The 20,701-nt window shown below is 43.7% G+C and overlaps 1 protein-coding gene across 2 annotated transcripts in view; it reads left to right on the top strand.

Moving 5' to 3' along the window:
- LOC138265682 (galactose-3-O-sulfotransferase 2-like) overlaps positions 1 to 20,701 on the top strand; it is a 361,079-nt gene that overhangs the window by 117,274 nt on the left and 223,104 nt on the right. The window contains exon 1 of one of the 2 annotated variants that reach the window (XM_069213612.1): positions 563 to 634. The exons of the other annotated variant lie outside the window; for it this stretch is intronic. Coding sequence (XP_069069713.1) covers positions 630 to 634 — 5 coding nt within the window. The 5' untranslated portion in view covers positions 563 to 629. Of the gene's footprint in view, positions 1 to 562; positions 635 to 20,701 lie in introns of those variants that run through there. 2 annotated transcript variants of the gene reach the window in all.

Here is a 20,701-nt window from a genome sequence, read left to right as displayed (position 1 = left end):
CACATCAGCAACCTGGGGAACAGAGGCAATAAGTTGAGGGAGACCACGCCAAGGATGAAAAGTCTAACAGATACCGAATATTGGAGTATAACATATGAATCTTCACATATCAGTGTATATGTTTATTACATATATTCTAATATATGTCATAATTTATGGATTGTATTATGACTATAGGTGGTCCTTATTTCCAATGTGCAAGCATACATGTTTATGAATTGACTCTTTACAATTGGGGTGGGGAGTACATGGCTAGCTTTCATTAGATAATAAAACTTTTTAGTGGTATTATAGATATCACATAGGATATATGCTTTTCGATTAATTACAACATTTTGACTCTATAACATTTTTTATTAACATTAGTTAACACTTCAAGAAGAAAGACAGCATTAACAACATTAGATCATATTGTTATTAATTCATTTTTTTAAGTTTAGGAGCACTAACGTTATAACACAACACATGATAAATACAGGACTACAAACATGGCAGATACTATACTTGATTGACTTGTTTAGTCCTATTTTTATTACCATAATAAGATGAGAGGTTTTATAGCGTGGAGTTGAAAGCGGACTACAAGATAGTTATGCAAGCGTACTTGCGAAGGAAGAGAAGACGTATTAATGTGGTGAGCAATTTCTTTAATATTATTGGCCTTATGTGGCACGTTTGTGATTTATAGAGCGCCTATGGGTAGGTGTGTTACTGTCAAACTCCGGCAGCAATAAACGACCTTGCCAGTTAAATACAGTTAGGAAATACGGATATGTTGCACACATTAAACGTTGGGCACGTTTGTGATTTATGAAGCGTCTATGGGAGGTGTGTTACTGCTAAACTCCGGCAAAAATAAACGACCTCGCCGGTTAAATACAGTTAGGAAATATGGGCACGTTGAGCATATTACACGTTCGGCTCATTGTGTGCTAAACATTTATAATAACGATACCACACTTGTAAATGTACCATTAGAGTCTCTGTGAATTTGCGATGTGTGGTCGAATATGGGCAACGACGGTTTCTCTAACAAAATGGTTACTTAATTTGACTTGGTTACTTTGTCAGAAGTATTATTGGAGCATTAATCAAATCGTACTGTGGAATAAAGTTTCACCTAGAATCCTTGATGCAAATAGTTAGTTATTAATATAAGGATTAACTGGTGTATTATGTATTTCAGTCTATTTTGTTCAGTTCTCAGGATACATGATGCTATTAAACATTATCGGTGTCTTTACAGGAGCCACTATAAATACAATTAATAAGGAACTCATTAGGATTGATAGAAGGATTCAACAGATACCTATTGTCAGGTGGAGGGTTTTCTTTTCTTTTTATGCCACATTTAAGTAAGGGCATGTGAACACAGTTGTATGCTTGCACATTGGGGGATTTGACTTTTAGTCAAATAATTATGTGTTACATGGTTTTTGAGCACTAATAAGTGGAGAATTACTCTACAATGCTGTTAAAGTACTTAGCTCTGCATGCGTAAATTGTTCTCTTTTCCTTTGATGTTTTTTACATGATATTTGTACTTACTCATGATTGTCACCAACTAATCAATGATCGATTTATCATAATTTAGATTGTATTTCACTCACTATAGTAGCTGGCAGTAACTATTAACACAACAATATCCCACCCTTTGGATGAGAAATGTATAGAATTATTTGTTATTGAATGATTTACATGTTTGTAGAGAACATAAAGACAACGTGCTATATATACATAGAATTGCAGCCCTGATGAAGTCACGGGGTACACCCCAGACGAAACATGTGTTGGGTTTTTGGTGAGTTCGGACACCAGTTAACAAGTCATAGCTGGATATTGAAGAATTGAAGATTTCAAGTCATGAATATTGCTCTCTGAATTGAAGAATACAGACATGGATATTGCTTTTTAATGGACTTCATTTTGGACTACACTTTGTATGTGTGCCTTATACAAATCAATTATTTTGCCGGGTGGAAATGGCACTTTGAAGCTTCATTACGGGCTGCAGTGGGAGGCCAGAGACCTGTTTTAACCGGTTACTTTTAGTGGGAGGCATAATCAGTGCTGCAGACCCACTAGTAACATTCAATTTACATGATCTGGGTGCATGTAGTACCATATACTAGGGTCTTACAAGTAAATTAAATGTGCACCTTTACACTGGTTAGCAGCAGTAAAGTGCACAGAACACTGAAGCCAACAAAACAAATGCAGCAAAACAGAAGGGGGAGACTAAGGGGGTGATTCTGACATTGGCGGGCGGCGGTCGCAGCCCGCCAAGCGGGAACCGGCAAAAGACCGTACCGCGGTCAAAAGACCGCAGCGGTCTTCTGACTTTCCCGCTGGGCTGGCCGGCGACCGCCAAAAGGCCGCTCGCCCGCCCAGCGGGAAAGCACCAGCAACGAGGAAGCCGGCTCCGAATGGAGCCGGCGGAGTTGCTGGTGTGCGACGGGTGGAGTTGCACCCGTCGCGATTTTCAGTGTCTGCGAGGCAGACACTGAAAATCAATGTGGGGCCCTGTTAGGGGGCCCCTGCAGTGCCCATGCCATAGGCATGGGCACTGCATGGGCCCCCAGGGGTCCCACGACACCCGTTACCGCCATCCTGTTCCTGGCGGTGAAAACCGCCAGGAACAGGATGGCGGTAAGGGGGTCGGAATCCCCATGGCGGCGCTGCAAGCAGCGCCGCCGTGGAGGATTCCCTGGGGCAGCGGGAAACCGGCGGGACACCTCCAGTTTCCCGTTTCTGACCGCGGCTGTACTGCCGCGGTCAGAATGCCCACGGAAGCACCGCCAGCCTGTTGGCGGTGCTTCCGCGGTCGTTGGCCCTGGCGGTCGGTGACCGCCAGGGTCAGAATGACCCCCTAAATGTTTTAGGGAATACTACATCAAGGATGTAAGGTCTAACATGTCTTCCCCAGCTGAAAGCAGGAAGAACTACCCACCCCTATGGTACTTCTCATTGCTAAGTCAGAAGAACCTGGAAAGACTAACTGCACTGCCATCACCAGCTTCCCTATCAAGTCCAATCTTGTGCCAAGTAGAAATGAGGAGAAACGTTTACTTTTTTTGGGAATGCAAGTTTTAAAAACTTTTTTCGAGGATCATTTGTCGCTCTTTTTTCTACATCTCCCCTTATACTTTCTACACCCCCTTTACATCTTCCCTTCGTCTTTCTGATTTTTCTGTGACCCTTTGTACTCTTTTAAAGGATAAATTAATGTTGCATAATTGACTTTGAGCACTATTACAGATAGATACAGGTGCATTCAAATCTAGTCTTGTGGGTGTTTGACAGAGCTACTTGAGGGGAAGAAGATTTGACTCAGTCCTGGTTGTTCTGGGCTACTGCTTTTGGGGGTGAGTCAAGCAAGAGGATTTGGTTCATTTGTTGTGCTCAGTAGAAATGTTTGACCCTAAAAATTCTGTCAGGGGTTTTGTCATACACACTTAGAAAGGCAATAAAAATCTAGGCATTTGAAAGATACTCAGTACAAAGTACTCCTTCTCCAAGGGGCATTGAGAACCTCTAAGATGAAGGTTCTCTCTGACTAGTGTGGGCAGCATAGATTGTATTTATATGAGGGCCATGTAGAGACAGCTGGTGGCTTCAAGTAACTACAGCTAATGTTACCTTTCCACCTACTATTTTTCTTCCCCCCATAGATGGCTCCATAAAATCTTGAAGCTGTCCATCTTGTATGTAAAAGTGAGCATTGATGGAACAGACTCCCTGGCTGATATTCCTGAAGTGCCGGATGAAGGGCAATTTTGGCAAAAGTGTACTACAAGTGATAGGAATGGAGTTAAGTTGTGATGGAATGCCCGACAAAACTGGAGAAGTGGCATTCTGACATAGGAGGTGAGCTGTATTGACTGAGATAAAAGATCAAGCGGGTACTGTCTGTTCTATAGCAGAAAGGAAATAAAATTCTTAGATCATTCTTAAACCACACTGTTGCAGCTACGGAGATGAGCAGTTAGGTAAGCCATACTAATCAAAGAAATGTTTAGTGAGTATTATCAGAATGTCTGCCAGTCCAAGTTTGCAGAAACTACTGAGAATACTTAAGGATACTTAAACCATGTCACTTTGGCGTGGATGAAAATTGGAAAAATGGAGGCTATATGAGCCCCAGTTGTAGATGGGGAAATCAAGAATGGTAAAGCTGTGCGTCCAGATGGGCGTCCAATTGATTTTTATAAAGAATAGAATAACCCCTTCGCTGCCAGGCCTTTTCCCCCTCCTGTGCCAAGCCTTTTTTTGGCTATTTGGGGCAGTTCGCGCTTAGGCCTTCATAACTTTTTGTTCACATAAGCTACCCACGCCAAATTTGTGCCCTTTTTTTCCAACATCCTAGGGATTCTAGAGGTACCCAGACTTTGTGGGTTCCCCAGAAGGAAGCCAAGAAAGTAGCCAAAATCCAGTGAATTTTTTATTTTATTTTTTAAATGGGAAAAAGGGCTGTAGATGAAGGCTTGTGTTTTTCCCCCCGAAAATGGCATCAACAAAGGGTTTGTGGTGCTAAAATCACCAGCTTCCCAGCTTTCAGGAACTGGCAGACTTGAATCAGAAAACCCAATTTTTCAACACAATTTTGGCATTTTACTGGGACATACCCCATTTTTACGATTTTTTGTGCTCTCAGCCTCCTTCCAGTCAGTGACAGAAATGGGCGTGAAACCAATGCTCGATCCCAGAAACCTAAACATTTCAGAAAAGTATACAAAATTCTGAATTCAGCAAGGGGTAATTTGTGTTGATCCTACAAGGGTTTCCTACAGAACATAACAACTGGAAAAAAAAAATTGAAATTGAGGTGAAAAAAACAGCAATTTTTCTCTACGTTTTATTCTGTAACTTTTTCCTGCAATGTCAGATTTTTTTAGAGCAATATACCGTTACGTCTGCTGGACTCTTCTGGTTGTGGGGATATATAGGACTTGTAGGTTCATCAAGAACCCTAGGTACCCAGAGCCAATAAATGAGCTGTACCCTGCAGTGGGTTTTCATTCTATACCGGGTATACAGCAATTCATTTGCTGAAATATAAAGAGTGAAAAATAGCTATCAAGAAAACCTTTGTATTTCCAAAATGGGCACAAGATAAGGTGTTGAGGAGCAGTGGTTATTTGCACATCTCTGAATTCCGCGTGCCCATACTAGCATGTGAATTACAGGGCATTTCTCAAATAGACATCTTTTTTACACACTCTCTTATATTTGGAAGGAAAAAATGTAGAGAAAGACAAGGGGCAATAACACTTGTTTTGCTATTCTATTTTCCCCCAAGTCTCCTGATAAAAATTATACCTCACTTGTGTGGGTAGGCCTAGCGCCCGTGACAGGAAATGCCCCAAAACGCAACGTGCACACATCCCATTTTTTGACAGAAAACAGAGGTGTTTTTTGCAAAGTGCCTACCTGTAGATTTTGGCCTCTAGCTCAGCCGACACCTAGGGAAACCTACCAAACCTGTGCATTTTTGAAAACTAGAGACCTAGGGGAATTCAAGATGAGGTGACTTGTGCGGCTCTGACCAGGTTCTGTTACCCAGAATCCTTTGCAAACCTCAAAATTTGGCTAAAAAAACACATTTTCCTCACATTTCAGAGACAGAAAGTTATGGAATCTGAGAGGAGCCACAAATTTCCTTCGACCCAGCGTTCCCTCAGGTCTCCTGATAAAAATTATACCTCACCTGTGTGGGTAGGCCTAGTGCCCATGACAGGAAATGCCCCAAAACACAACGTGGACACATCCCATTTTTTTACAGAAAACTGAGGTGTTTTTTGCAAAGTGCCCACCTGTAGATTTTGACCTCTAGCTCAGCCGGCACCTAGGGAAACCTACCACACCTGTGCATTTTTGAAAACTAGAGACCTAGGGGAATCCAAGATGGGGTGACATGTGGGGCTCTGACCAGGTTCTGTTACCCAGAATTTGTTGCAAACCTCACAATTTGGCTAAAAAACACATTTTCCTCACATTTCGGTGACTGAAAGTTCTGGAATCTGAGAGGAGCCACAAATTTCCTTCCACTCAGCGTTCCCCCAAGTCTCCCCAAAAAAATGATACCTCACTTCTGTGGGTAGGCCTAGCGCCCACAACAGGAAATGCCCCAAAACACAACGTGGACACATCCCATTTTTTGACAGAAAACAGAGGTGTTTTTTGCAAAGTGCCTACCTGTAGATTGTGGCCTCTAGCTCAGCCGGCACCTGGGGAAACCTACCAAACCTGTGCATTTCTGACAACTAGAGACCTAGGGGAATCCAAGATGGGGTGACTTGTGGGGTTCTGACCAGGTTCTGTTACCCAGAATCCTTTGCAAACCTCAAAATGTGGTCAAAAAAACACATTTTCCTCACATTTCGGTGACAGAAAGTTCTGGAATCTGAGAGGAGCCACAAATTTCCTTCCACCCAGCGCTCCCCCAAGCCTCCCAATAAAAATGATACCTCACTTGTGTGGGTGGGCCAGGTGCCTGCAACAGAATAATGCCAAAAACTTGTAGAGATAGAGGGGATAGCACAGCGAGTTGCTAAGGACATATTCTTCTTTTATACATCTTTAGGCTGACTCTGCTTTGGGGACCCACACAAGTGAGGTGTCATTTTACTTGGGAGACTGAGGGGAACGCTGGGGAGTAGGAATTTTGTGCTGGAGCGGTGATCGTACAAACGAAAGTCAGGAAAATATGCTTTTTTAAGCACATTTTGAGGTTTGCAGAGGAGTCTGTGTAAGAAAATGTTGGGGGATCCACGCAAGCCACACCTCCCTGGACTCCTTAGGGTGTCCCCTCCCCCCCAAACACAGGTAGTTTTGTAATATATCATTTTGATGTGTCCAGATACGTCTGTGATGTGCCAAACACTAAACTTGTGAAAAGAAACACACTTAGGTTATGTGAAAAAGACCCCTCACCCACCAACCAAGTTGGTGGCATGCTTCATCATCGGGGTCCCACCCGAGGCACCTAGCGTGTCACAGGTGTGCTGCAACACCTGATTACAGCGGAGCAGGTTTTTTCATTTTTACCACACATGCTGGTTGGATTTGGCACGAGGGTGAGTGATGGTTCAGTGGATCAAATTTTATTATCAAGAGATTTCACAAAAATGAAATGCACTGTTAATAACTGGAAGGCCAAAAAACTGAACCAATGACTCACAGCTCGTGAGCTGTAAAGCCACAGCAAGGCACCAACCGCTTTACAGTCCATTCACACACCTTTCATACATGACATGCACAAGACCATTCACGCCGCCAGCCACGGGCCCAGCACATTACAACACTCACATCGACAGACAGCGCCACTCAAGGGCCCATCACTTACATACGCCCACATGCCTGATACAACAATCACACCAGCTGATGGGAGTGTGTGGACTGGTGCTTGGCTGGCAGTGTTTTGCAGTAGCCAACAGCAAGTCAATATGTACACCCTCAGCCAAGCCCCACTCCACACACAACGGCATCACTTTTTTAAAACAAAGAAACCCCTGACTAATTAGAAATAATTACAAAACTACAAACACAAAAGCTCTACCTAAGTACATGACAGAAATGATAACCATGAAACTGAACACATGAAAATACAAAACAGACATGAGTTTACACTCATGGTTGTTCCCAGTAATTCTTCTTGGTGTGGTAATTCTTAAAACAACCACCCACACACAGCCTAGCCTTTGAAGGACAATCTGGGCAGTACATTCGAGTCTCCCTCTGGATACCTCTTCGAAAACACACTCTACATTTCTTAGCTGGAAAGTTTTTTTTGGGTGTGGGAGAAATGTGCTCAGCAAAGTGGCGATCTTTCAATCTAGCCACATCCTCCACCACTGCTTCTCTAGGAACTCTGGCCTGTTCCACCACAATAAGGCTCTCTATCACTGACTCCTGAAATTTCCCAAATGTCATCTTTGACTCTGGAGACCTATCCTTAAACACAATAAAAGCATTAAAAGTTGCTAAGTGGAAGAGGTGAATTGCTAACTTCTTATACCAAACGTAAGACTTTGAATAGCTGTATAAAGTTCCAACCTTTGATCAACTCTATCTACACCTCCCATGTGCTTATTATAATCTAAAATGCACACAGGTTTGCGCACTTCTAAAACCTGGCCCCAAACAGTCACGGGGGAAATACTCTCATCATGGATGGTACTTAGCATGTAGACATCCCTCCTGTCTGAAAACTTCAAAGCTAGCAGATCATCATTCCGCAAGGCACTGTGCTGTCCCCTCTGAAGTTTTTTACAGACAAGCTTCCTTGGATAGCCTTTCCGGTTACAACAAATTGTGCCACAAGCAACAGTGTCCACTCTAAACAATTCCTTCAACAACTGCACTCCAGTGTAAAAGTTATCTACATACAAAAGGTGACCTTTGTTGAACAGTCGTCTACCAAGTTCCCACACAATTTTCTCAGTAACTCCAAAAGTGGGAGGACAACCAGGGGGGTCAATACTGGACTCCCTACCTGTGCAGACACGGAAATTATACACACATCCTGTACTACTTTCAGACAGCATATACAATTTAATTCCACATCGTGCCCTCTTGCTAGGAATGTACTGCCTAAAAACCAAACGACCCTTGAAGAGGACCAAAGACTCGTCCACAGCTATTTCTTTGCCTGGAACATAGACCTCTGAAAACCGATCTACAAAATGATCAAGGACAGGCCTAATCTTAAAAAGATGGTCAGAATCAGGGTGATCTTGTGGCAAGGCTAATGCATTGTCAATAAAATGAAGCATCCTAAGAAGAAGCAAATACCGATTACGACTCATTGTTGCAGGAAATATAGCTGTTGCCATCAAGGGACTAGTAGACCAATAGGAAGCTGGGGATTGCTTTCTTATCAACCCCATCAAAAGAGTCAAACCTAAAAACCTTTTCATCTCCTCCAAATTTGTGGGAATCCACTGGGCAGCTCTAGAGTGCGGCCTAAGTCTAGCAGCATTGTCCCTCAAATACTGCTCCGCATACAAATTAGTCTGCTCAACAATCTCTTCCAAAAACACATCATCCACAAATAACTCAAAGAAATTGATAGGCAAAAAGTTCTCAGTATTGACTCTACACCCCGGTAGACCAGTAGAGGCAGGCAACTCTGGCTGCTCCATGTTTGGGGCAACCCAGAGTTCAGGTCTTCTAACGGGAAACCTTTCAGCCCCAGGTTGCTGCACTAATAGCACATCAGTGTCCTCCTCTGAAACAGGCCCTTCATCTGCACTGAGTGTGGCTTCCTCATCAGAAGATTCCTCTCCGACAGAAACTTCACTACCAGAATCTCTCACTTCCTCCTCTGCCTCAGATGCAGAGTCCGTCTCATAATCATGATCAGACAATGACTCAAAAAGCAAACCAACCACATGCTGAGCGGTCATCCTGCGGCTAGCCATGATCTTTCCTACGAAAATTAACTGGACACATGCACCATCAACAACCAGCACTGTGTAAGATAAGTAATAAAGTGTAGCTTTATTAGTAAGAGTTATGAACTCAAAAACTATACCGCTCACTTGCCTGAAAAAGCTTAAATCACCAGCAACTACTCTGCACAGACACAGCAATCACCAATGATATCCCACTAAAAAGAAAGAAAGAAAAGCAAATTAGAAAGAAAACACCACAAATATCATTGTGCACAAATCTAAGGACAATTTCACACAAACCTGCATGTAGTACACCACCTATAAACATGTCATTCATGCATGGCAACAATACTCCTTTGGAGTAAATTGTTTTTACTTACCTAAAACATGCAACTATGCAAACCGCAGGTCAACCACTGCCAAAACCGCAAGGAGCCACAGCAAAGAAAGCAAAAGTTTTGAACTAGAACAAAAAGGAGGAAACAAATGATCACAAATGCAAATACTTCAGCAGTTGACAAACATCCCACCATCAAGCATTTAGAAATTGGTGCCTAAGTGGATTCTGCCATAGGGGCAGATGGGTGTGCTAAGAAATAGGCCTATCTGCCCCAAGGAGGGCAGAAAATACCTTTAGTAGTGTGTCTCCAGGGGGAGCGACCCTTGCCCAAGGGCCCACCCCCAAACAAACAAAAAACACACACACACACACTATCCCTGGTGCCTACGTGGTTTCTACCCAAGGGGGACAGAAATGGCCAACAGTTCAATGCCCCCCTTGGGGGGGCACCCCTTGCCCAAGGTCCCCCCCAACAAAAAAAAAACTATTAAAAAATCCCTGGTGTTCTAGTGGTTTCTGCCCTCCTTGAGGGCAGATCAGCCTAAAAAAATATGGGGCCGATCTGCCCCCAAGGGGGGCTCAAATGGCCACACAAACATGTCCCCAAATGGGAGCGACCCTTGCCCAAGGGGCCGCTCCCCATCCCTAAAAATTGAAAACATCAACTACAACAAAAAAATCCCTGGCGTCTAGTGGCTTCTGCTCCCCTTGGGGGCGGATCGGCCTAAAAATAATAGGCCTATATGCACCCAAGGGGGGCAGAAATGGCCACACAAACATGCCCCCAAATGGGAGCGACCCTTGCCCAAGGGGCTGCTCCCCAGTGCTAAAAATGTAAAACATCAACATAAAAAAAAAATCCCTGGCGTCTAGTGGCTTCTGCCCCCAGGCCGATCTGCCAGCGAGGGGGGCAGAAATGGCCATTCAAACATGCCCCCAAATGGTAGCGACCCTTGCCCAAGAGGCCGCTCCCCAACGCGTAAACATTTTACAACATTAAAAAAAAAAAAACAAGGAATGCTCAAAGAGACACCGGGGGGAAGAAAAAGCCTTTCCTTTCCCCTGGTGCCTCTTTGTCCCAAACCCATCACCCGCCGGAGGAGAAACTCACCTGTTTCTCCCTTCGTCGCACTGGAAGAAAATGGCTTCCCGTGCGACCAGCAGTGGGTAATGATGTCAGCGCATGATTGCGCGCTGATGTCATTATGGGGGGGTGGGGGTGGAAGGGGAAGGTCTTCCCCTTCCCTCCCCGCCTTGGGGGGGTGGGGAACCCCACGGAGGGAGCGCTAGCGCTCCCTCCGGGCTCCGTGCCGAGGACGCAATGGTTACGTCCTCGGCACAGGAGCACTGTGCCGCGGGACGTGACCACTACGTCCGCGGCACAGAAGGGGATAATGTCATATCACCTGAAACCGTATACAGAACCCCCACAACTGGAACAACTCCCTCAATCTGCAGTGGATCTTCTAAATTCTGTTTTCCTGAAGCCTAAAAGAGTACCACATAAATGCCCTCCATATAGATCAGTACATAGGGATTTGTATCAAGAACTATGGGTGGTTGCATGGGAATGCCCATGCACCACCCATGGAATGGCCCCTTAATGCAAAGTGACACAAGGCAGCATTATCATGGCATATTATTCAATGTTAATCTTGATTTGCATTGTATAGTAAATCCCACCTATACACTTTGCACCAAGATTGCATCACAAAAGTGACTCTTCAGGGCAAGTATTATGCCCCAGACCTTTCAAAGATCAAGTTGGCTCTAAAAACGGGTATCTAAAATATGCTATGCTGTCATCCTAATCATGGAATAATGTACTATAGATTTTTTGCGATGCCTGTTGTCATGTTAGGGTCACATGATATGCCTTTCTGGAGAAATTCAGGTTCAGGGTCATATGAAGTCACTTTCTGTGATCTGATTAAAGTAAAAGTGAATGTGATGTCATTTTCGCTACCCCTGGCATTTTGGTGAGTCAATGCCCATGGTCTGTTACCACGCTCCCATTTGCCAGATCCGATGTCTAAGCTCCACCAGTGCCAGGGTGGACTGCCTGTCAGAGATCCTCACACTCACACCAAGCACCATGATGCAGAGTAGCAAGTCACACATATCAGCAGAGGCGGGTTACTTACACAATGCTCTTCTGATTTGATGGATATGCATTGGATACGTGAATAACCAGTCAATGTTACCAATCTGCAAAAGAAATTCCGACCAAACATGTCACAGTGATTGTCTGGGTTTAGTTTGAGCTGTCTCGACACTAGAGGTTATTTTTCCTTTCCAATTGAACAAAAAAAGCACAGAAGGAAGTACAAATTCTCAGGACTGTGAAAAAGCGGCAGTGATGCCTACTGGCAACCATCAATACAAATTGAACACTGCATTTGTACATACACACAATTAACTTTTTGCTCAAATGTGAATTTAGACTAAAAAAGCAAAAGACAATAGGCATTTGGCAAAACAGGAACAGTTTGTTAGGGTCAGGAGAACAGTTAGAGAACCAGGTCTGTGGACTGTCTCAAAGTCCATTTGTTCTGCACAGTGTTTTATACATTTGTTTCGGTACAATAAAACAATTACAGCATTCTTTTCCTGGTCCTGATAACAAATACAGAAGGGCCAGACCTTGCATGCAGAAAATATGGGGGAGCTGGTAATGTGTCCCATTGTCTGGCATGAGGGACGCATGATCGCTGTGAGTTACTGTGTGTGCTGTGTTCTAATTGACTGTGTGTTCATAACTTCATTTGCTATCCGACTTTATGGTGTTTGGGAAGTTATTGGTCTGGGCCTCCATGAAGATGGCCCAGAATTCTAATTATGTCTCTCTCCTGTCCTTCTTTTGATCTGCATAGTTAGTCCGTATGTGTGTTCTTGTGTATTCAATTATGTTAGTGTCAAAGGTGCCCTCTTTTGGCCAGGTAAACATGTGTGCTTTAGTTTGTGTATGCCATTCGTGGCACAACTTTAGCTTGGGTGGGGAACCAGTTTCGCATGTTCTTTTGTGGCAATTCCATGATAAGTTGGCAGTTTTTAGGAGACAGTTACACTTCTAGCTTTTATGATTTTAGGGAATCTTTAACTTATATGGGTCAAGTTTTTCAGGTTTTAGGGACTGTTAAGTTTTACTCTGGTAGTGGGAAAATACATCCACGGGGATTGCTAGTTCTACTATATACACAGGATTGCTAGATGTCATTAGCTCAACCTTATTTACAGATGCATCAGCATAAACATTTATCAACCACAAACAACAATGTATATGAAGGGTCACAACTTAGAAGAAAGTGCAGTTGTTAATTCAAACTTCATGACATTTGGCATCAAAATAGTAAGCCTTTGGTATTAGATAGCATTTGTGAGAGTCAGCAATGTCTTCATATACCACATTGAGTCATCGACAAAACACAATACTTAAAACACAGTTGTATTAATTTACCAGCTCCACAATATCAAAACAACATCATGTTTCAACTGGAACAAAGAGAAACTGACAAAGCACAAAAAGTGATGCCCTTTGCTCACTCCTAGCGCATGCCATCCTGTGACCAGGGGAAGCTCTGCGCTGTAAACAAAACTAAGGGCCATATGTAGCAAAGGGTTTTACCCATTCTGTGTCTGTGGGAAAATGTGTCTGTACATATGGCCCTCAGTGAGCCTGAACATCTTGTTGATATTAGCTCTGGGACAAAGATAACAATAATTTATGCAGAGTTAAAAGGAATACTTTAACAACCACAGGTCCTTCATGGGCAAATGCAAACTACGCCTAATCTCCTAGCTCCAAATCTTTTTCCTCCAAAAGATCTGAATCACACTCTATACCAAACCCAGGGGTCATGCGTACCATCTGTGTCACACCCACCTGTCCAAGTGAATACACCTCTCACTTCTGTTAGATAGCAATAGTGTTAAGAAACCAGTAGTACTGAAAAAACCTTTTAGACTAAATATAGGATTGAGGTGCGGGCCCTATTTCACACCCAGAGCCTATGCATACCATCTGGCAGATCCAGTTGTCCAAGAGATAGACAGCTCCCAAAATTGAGATGCTAGCCCTATATTACACCCAGGGCCTATGAGTACCATCTGTGTCATGACCACCGGTCCAAGCAGTTAGACCTTGACCCCGTTTCACACCCAGGGAACAGGCATACCATCTGTGTCACGCCCAGTGGTCCAAGCAGTCAACCATGAGTCACACCCAGGGGACAAGTATACCATCTTTATCACGCCCAGCTGTCCAAGCAAAAAAAAAAAAAAACACACTCATCTTTCCATAGTGCTGACTATCAAAAAATGTGAATTCTGTGGGTTATGCTTTTTCCTAGTTTGCCATACACCAAATGATAGGACTAAGGCTCTGATGTAGTATCTTACCCTATTATGGAAGACCGGGCGGGGTACCCTTCTTTCGGTCGCAGTCATGTCTGAGGAACCAATCATCTCCTGGCTGGCTCACCAAAATGTTGCTCCAATGTGAATTTACCTTGAAAAAACAAAAGACAAGAGGCGTTTTGCAAAACAGGAATGGTTCATTCATATAAACATTACGGCCGGGAGAACAGTTATCGAACCGGGGTCTCAGGATTGTCTCAATGTACATTTGATCTTCTCTGTGTTTTAGTACAGTTCTTTAGGTATAATAAAGCAATTACATCATTCCTGTTAAGGGGAAGAATGTGAACAGCTGTCATGGAATCATAAATAAGGTCCTGATAACAAATTCAGATGGGCCTTGACCTTGCTTGGATACAATATGGGCCAGCTGGTAACATGTCCAGATGTCCGACATGAGCTGCATGTGATCACTCTGTGTTACTGTGCGTGCTGTGTCTGATTGGCTGTGTGTTCCTACCTTCATGTGACCTCTGACTTTATGGTGATTTGGAATGTGCACACCCCTCCAGCCATGTGTGTTTCATTGGGGCCAATCTCCAGGGACCATTGTGGTGTTGCTGTGCCTATCTGTGATCTGAGTTTCCTGTTTGCACGTTTGTCTTACAACTACAAGTGGTGTCCCACTTGGGACCTGTCAGTCAGTAATTTCAGGCCTAGGTCTCAGAACCTGCCTGAACATGTATCTTGGTGTCAGGGTTCATGGAGAGTTCATATTGGATGCTTTAGCTAATAGTGATGCGATTTTGTTGGTGTATGTGATTGTGTTATGGTGCACATCAACTTTCCCTATATGAAAAAACTGGAAATATGAAGGAGCATTGTGAGGAAATAATTTAGATTTGGCCTTACTATCTCACCACAAGTTGATTGCCCAAGTTTGATTACACAAGCCACGGAATACATGTTGTGTCTGTGGAAGTGATCTGAGATTGCACTACACCTGCAATGAGGGCTATCAACAAATACAACTCCAACCTATACCAGCTGCTACGAGTTCAAAGGAAAGATAAAGGCCAGGCCATTTTTAGCTCTGGATACAAAACTTGAGCTGAGAAGCCATTAAGCATAATTATATTAATTGACAAGTGGATTTATGTTGTAGGAGCAGGGTATGTTTAAATGACGCACACTCCCTTAAGAGCCATTTGGTGAGATCCTTCTCTCAAAGCTTAGTGGGCTTCAGGAACAGATAACATCACAAATAACATGAACATTAGGCCATTGATGACATTGTATAAGGCATCAACAATAACATTATGGACAGCGTTAATGCTGTGGCTTCACCTTACAGTGTCCCTCCCATGACAGCATGTCTTGAGCATGTAATCGCAGTTATTTTGAATGCAACAAAATGTGTAATTAAGCATGTCAACAATGTGTGAGAAGAACGCATATTCTTGGTACTGGGCAAATACATAAACAAACTTTAGGGTTGTGTTTTTCTTTTTTGGATGATTTTTGGAGCCTTTTGGTCTGCAAATCTGATCTAAAGCCTGCAGACCGACTTGAAATTCAGTAATTATTTTTATTACAATTTATGGTTTGGGCGTTTCTTTGGATCCCCTACTTAGGCGTGGGACTCAGGGGATGCTCCCCTTGACCATCATAAGCCCTTTAGGTATTTTTGGCAATGTGGCACTAGCCATCTTGTCTTGAAATATGACTTGTTTTGCATCGAATTTCCGTCATTTTTAGGTGCAAATCTAACTCCATATTTATACTAATTTATGGAGTTAAAGTCATTTTTTGGATGTGGAAACCTACTTTGCGTCAATGAGATGCAAGGTAGGCGTTCCCATGCAAAAAATGACTCTATGGCCTTAGTGCCATATTTATCCCCTTGTGCTAAAATCATGCACAGTCGGAGGGGTCAAATAATGGTGCAAAGCTTGCTTTGCACCATTATTCAATGCCTTGGTCAGGGCAGGCGTTAGGGGACCTGAGGGCCTATTTCCATGGTGGAACATCATGGAATAAGCCCACAGGCGCCCTCCCCAGGCCCCACTGACTCCCCCACCCACAACAGAGGGACAGCGGAGGATGGGGGACCCCATCCCAGGTAAGTATAGGTTAGTACAGGTAAGTATTTTTTTTAAGTGCCATTGGGAGCCCTGAAGTAAGCCCCCCTACATGCCACTGGGTGCAATGGCAACACCCAGGGGACCCTGGTCCCCTCTGCTGGCCAGTGGGGTGGTGGGCATGACTCTTGCCTTTTCTAAGACAGGAGTCATGTGGTATGGACGGTTTTGTGTCCGAAAATTATGCTAGGCTGGTTAGAGTCATTTATTTTTTTACTGTAACCTGCCTATCGCCATTTTTTGGTGCAAACCCCCCTTTTTCCACCCGGCTAACGTCATTTTTTTTTAACGTTAGCCTACCCTTTGCACCTGCTTGCATCATTCCCTAAATATGGTGCCCGACTCTTTCTCACAAATGGTGCAAGCCAGTGCGAAACTTTTTCGTATAAAACTACATTGGTGCAGTTTTGCACCAAAAAGTATAAATCAGGGCCTCAGTGTGATAAAACCAGTATGTGGCCACTTTATAAGACCTATAGAAGAACACGTGGCCTCATATAAGTTTTGCTGTGTATGGTCGAGGAACAGGGTAGGCAAAGAGCTCATTCAGAGTGGATGTATCAAAGGTTTCTACTCATTATGTGTCTATGGGGAAATGTGTTGATAGCTACTAAGAATAGGGTCTCTTTACTGACGTGCCCCAAACAACTTTAAACTCGTCAGTTCTTCTGTCTACTCTCTTAAATCAGTTTTTGTGTGAAATGTTTGTCATTGCAAGTCTATGGCATGGAGGTTTCTTTAGAAAAATATTCTCATTAGATATTTTTGGCCCATTCTATATCTGTTTTCTGCCTGCTTTTGATCATAGTTCACGGTCATGTCAACTTCGAATTTTACCTGTTGAACCTATCTTTGGTTTGTGGAGCCCTTTTCTGAAAGTCCTGTTATAGGACTGCACTAGAAATGGCCCTTCAAGCTCTGACAAATCAGCTTTGGGGAGAAATGTTCACTCCAGCAGCTGGGTTGGGCCATCCATTGCATTGATTTTGATAGCTCTTTGAAAGAAGCAGAAATCTTAGCTAATGAAACTCCCATGCACCTTGCCCACAGCTTAAGGCTGAGTTAAAATTGAAAGCGGACGTCAAGTCTTTTTGGCGCTGATAACTGCTATTTGGCATTCTGATTACTTCTTAGGTACACATGCTTTATGGCACTCTCAGGGGTACCTTTGTGAGGACGTTTTTAAAGATACTGGGCGTAACAAAGCATCACCAGATGCTTATCATCATTTGCATATAACCAACCCTAGCATTAGAAGGAAAGTATTAGCTTTTCTACACTTTCAGAATGGTAGATTTTCCTTCTTACAAATCTACTACATTTTAAATTCTACGGTTAAGTGTCTTTCTTTTTTAAGCTTACAATGTCCTTCATTTTCTTGTCAGAATCACTATCATGACTGAGCTAAGTGCGCACTAAATAAGCTGCCTCATCGGCAGGCTTCATAGTTTTTTTTTTCATAACGAAAGAGGTGGCACTGGCATTTTGTGTGTGCAAACACTTCCCTCATATGCCAGCACCTTTTTCGGCATGGTATTAGCTTACCCACTCAGACAAGATGGCCCAATGGTGGGATGTGCACAAGGGCATCTACTTCATAAAATGATTCACAGACGTCTAATAGCAGGTGGTACACTGTTGGGCCAACGTAATCTGGCTAAAGCAGGTCTATGCAGCATCACCTCAGGTAGGAGGTGGACGCACAAGTATCAAGGCATGATGTTAAACAATTTTGAATATTTTTTGATGGTATTATTAGTTAATTTGATTAATTTACTTATTGAGCTGCCTTTTTATGTCTGGCCTGGAGACAACTTTAGCTGTATCACTATCCTTGTGTTTTCCCAAAAAATATAAAAATACGAAACATAGACAATCCTTCGGTCAACCCTCTTTATCCACTGGTCTTTTCAAGTATCATCCACAATTTGTTTTATCCATCAAAGTCTACAACATGAAATAATTGGTCAGTCCACTTCAGCCGGTGGCTCATTTTACCATGAAGGATGGCAGTTTGTTTTCGCACGTGTGGATCTCTACATTGAAAGTAGTGAACTTCAGTGTCAGGGTTGTAGCCTATTCTCTGCTTTAATTTCTGCCATCATTTCTTTCTTGTATTTATTTATTTTCTTGATGTGTAATTTTCCCCCTTTTTTGCAAGCATTTTCACTCCACCTTGAGACTGCATCAGTTTCAGTGGTTCTTAAACGTACCTTAATTGTGCAACCCGCTGCTCTGCTCCTCCGTCCTCGAGTTGACTGCAGGCATAGGCTCCCAGACTGCCCTGTGGCCAATCCCGACGCTGCTTAGAGCAGCATTAGGATTGGCTGGGAGCACCCAGCCAGGGCACTCTCAGGCAGACTGGGTGCCTGTGCATGCTCTCTCCAGCCCAGCAATACAGTGCCAGGCTGGAGAGAGCACACTGCGCATGTGTGTTTGGCCAGTCCAAGACAGCCGGCCAAACACATGCGCTCTGAGGGAAGTGCACAGTGCACTCCTCTCAGTGCTCGTCACAGTCCGTGGCCCCTCCCCTTTTAACACAAAATGATAATAAACCTAGTTTATTATCGTTTTGTATTAAAGGGTTTGCAGCTGCTGCTGCTGGTGGGAGAGGTGACGCTCCCCTACCCTAGTGGAGGAACTGCTCCTGATCAGTTTTACTTTTATTACCTTTGCACCTTTTAAGTCTACTGCATCTGTTTGTAAAACAAATAAATAAATAAAGATTCACAGGCTTGCCAGTGCCAGACTTACTGGATTTGAAATGTTCATTTAAAACATGACTGCTGTTATTCGCAATGTGTCACTATGCAACTTTATATATTTTTTCAAAGTCCCTCCACATTTGCAGAGCAGGCAAACATTAGAAAATCAAAAGAACAGACAGTAAAACACGTGCCTGCGCAACTGTGAAAGAGTTGTCTCTCCTGCTTGGGGCCATGAGAATATTGCTCAAGAGCTACAGATTACCGTCTCCCTCAGGCGATGCTCTCATGAAATGAGTCCCTAGTTCCAGTTCTTCCCTGCCATAGTCCCAGGGTTGCAGAAGAACTACCAGCAGCAAGGAGGAACAACAAGTATATTGCTCATCGGCAGGTGTGGGTCCTCCACTATGGCAGAGGAGTGTCACTCCTCCGCCGGCAGCAGCAGCTGCAAAACATTTACTACAAAATGATACTAAACTAGGTTTATTATTGTTGTGTAGTAAAAGGAGCGGGCATTAGGGATGACGAGCACTGAGGGGGAGTGCACAGCACTCCCTCTCAGTGCGCATGTATGTTTGGCTGGCCGTCTCGGGCTGGCAAAACATACATGTCCAGTAGGCTCTTGCCAGCCCAGCAACACAGTTGCCAGACTGGAGAGAGCAAGCACAGGCTCCCAGTCTTCCTGGGAGCGCCCTGGCTGGGAGCTCCAAGCCAATCCGAATGCTGCTTTGAGCAGCGTCCAGATTGGTTGCAGGGCAGGCTTGGAGCCTGTGTCTGTAGTGCAGGAGAGGAGCAGCGCAGTGTCTGCAGCAGAGAAACAATTAAGTGCTTTAAAAACATAATAATAATTCGACATCACCCGCATCCCCTCACTCCCCCCGCACTCCCCTTCATGCCACACCGCCCCAACAAAGCCCTGTGAGCCACTCCTGCTCATCAGGATCATTTGTTGGCAGTTGCTTTTCCCTGCTATTCCTCAAAGGGCTAATGGCAGCTTTTGTGACATTGGAGAAAACAACTCCCTCCAATACTAGACAGCACCACCGAAATGTTGCCTTCTGAGATATGTTCATGATGTCAATTTTGTTTCTTTGTGTAGCCTACAGTGCAGAACCTAATTACTTCCAGGTGCTACAAGAGAGAGAAGAATGGTAGAATATGTCAGTTACAGTTGCTCAGGTTGGTGGATTAGGAACTAGAAAGTTACAGCCAGGAAGCTTTTTCCCTTCAAAGCAATGTATTTTGTAATACATTTCACATGTGCCAGTCGTGTAGTGTGCAGTTAACATTCATGTTTTTATGTACAGAAAGGATTACACAAATAAACCCATAAACTTGGCGACAGTTAAGACAGTCTCAAGTTTATTGGAACACCATATGGCCAGCATGTGACCTATTTAGAGTCCCTAAAATACCAGAGCCCCAGCAGGATATTTTACAAATAGGCAGTAAAATCTAATAATAACGTCTATAGCCCATCCACAAGAGGGAATCTCTTTACCTCTGCAACCATGCTGTATTATGGATGCAAAAAGAACAGATGATGACGGAATGCTGAACAATGCAAACATTCGTCCCCAGTCACAAAGGTCTGGGTTTAATCCATCATGTTTTTGCTCACCACGCCACCCTAGTTTCCCAAGTGGGAAGGGTATGCCGAGACTCGGGCCACGTGCTCACTATGCCACCCAATTCAAGCTAGCCGGGCTGAAGAGGGGTGATATCCCGAAACCGGTCCCAGGATGCTTGTTTCTGGTCCAGGGA

The sequence above is a fragment of the Pleurodeles waltl genome, chromosome 11 (genome assembly GCF_031143425.1).
Source record: "Pleurodeles waltl isolate 20211129_DDA chromosome 11, aPleWal1.hap1.20221129, whole genome shotgun sequence".
NCBI classification, from domain to species: domain Eukaryota; kingdom Metazoa; phylum Chordata; class Amphibia; order Caudata; family Salamandridae; genus Pleurodeles; species Pleurodeles waltl.
This window is presented reverse-complemented; position numbering and strand designations above follow the sequence as displayed.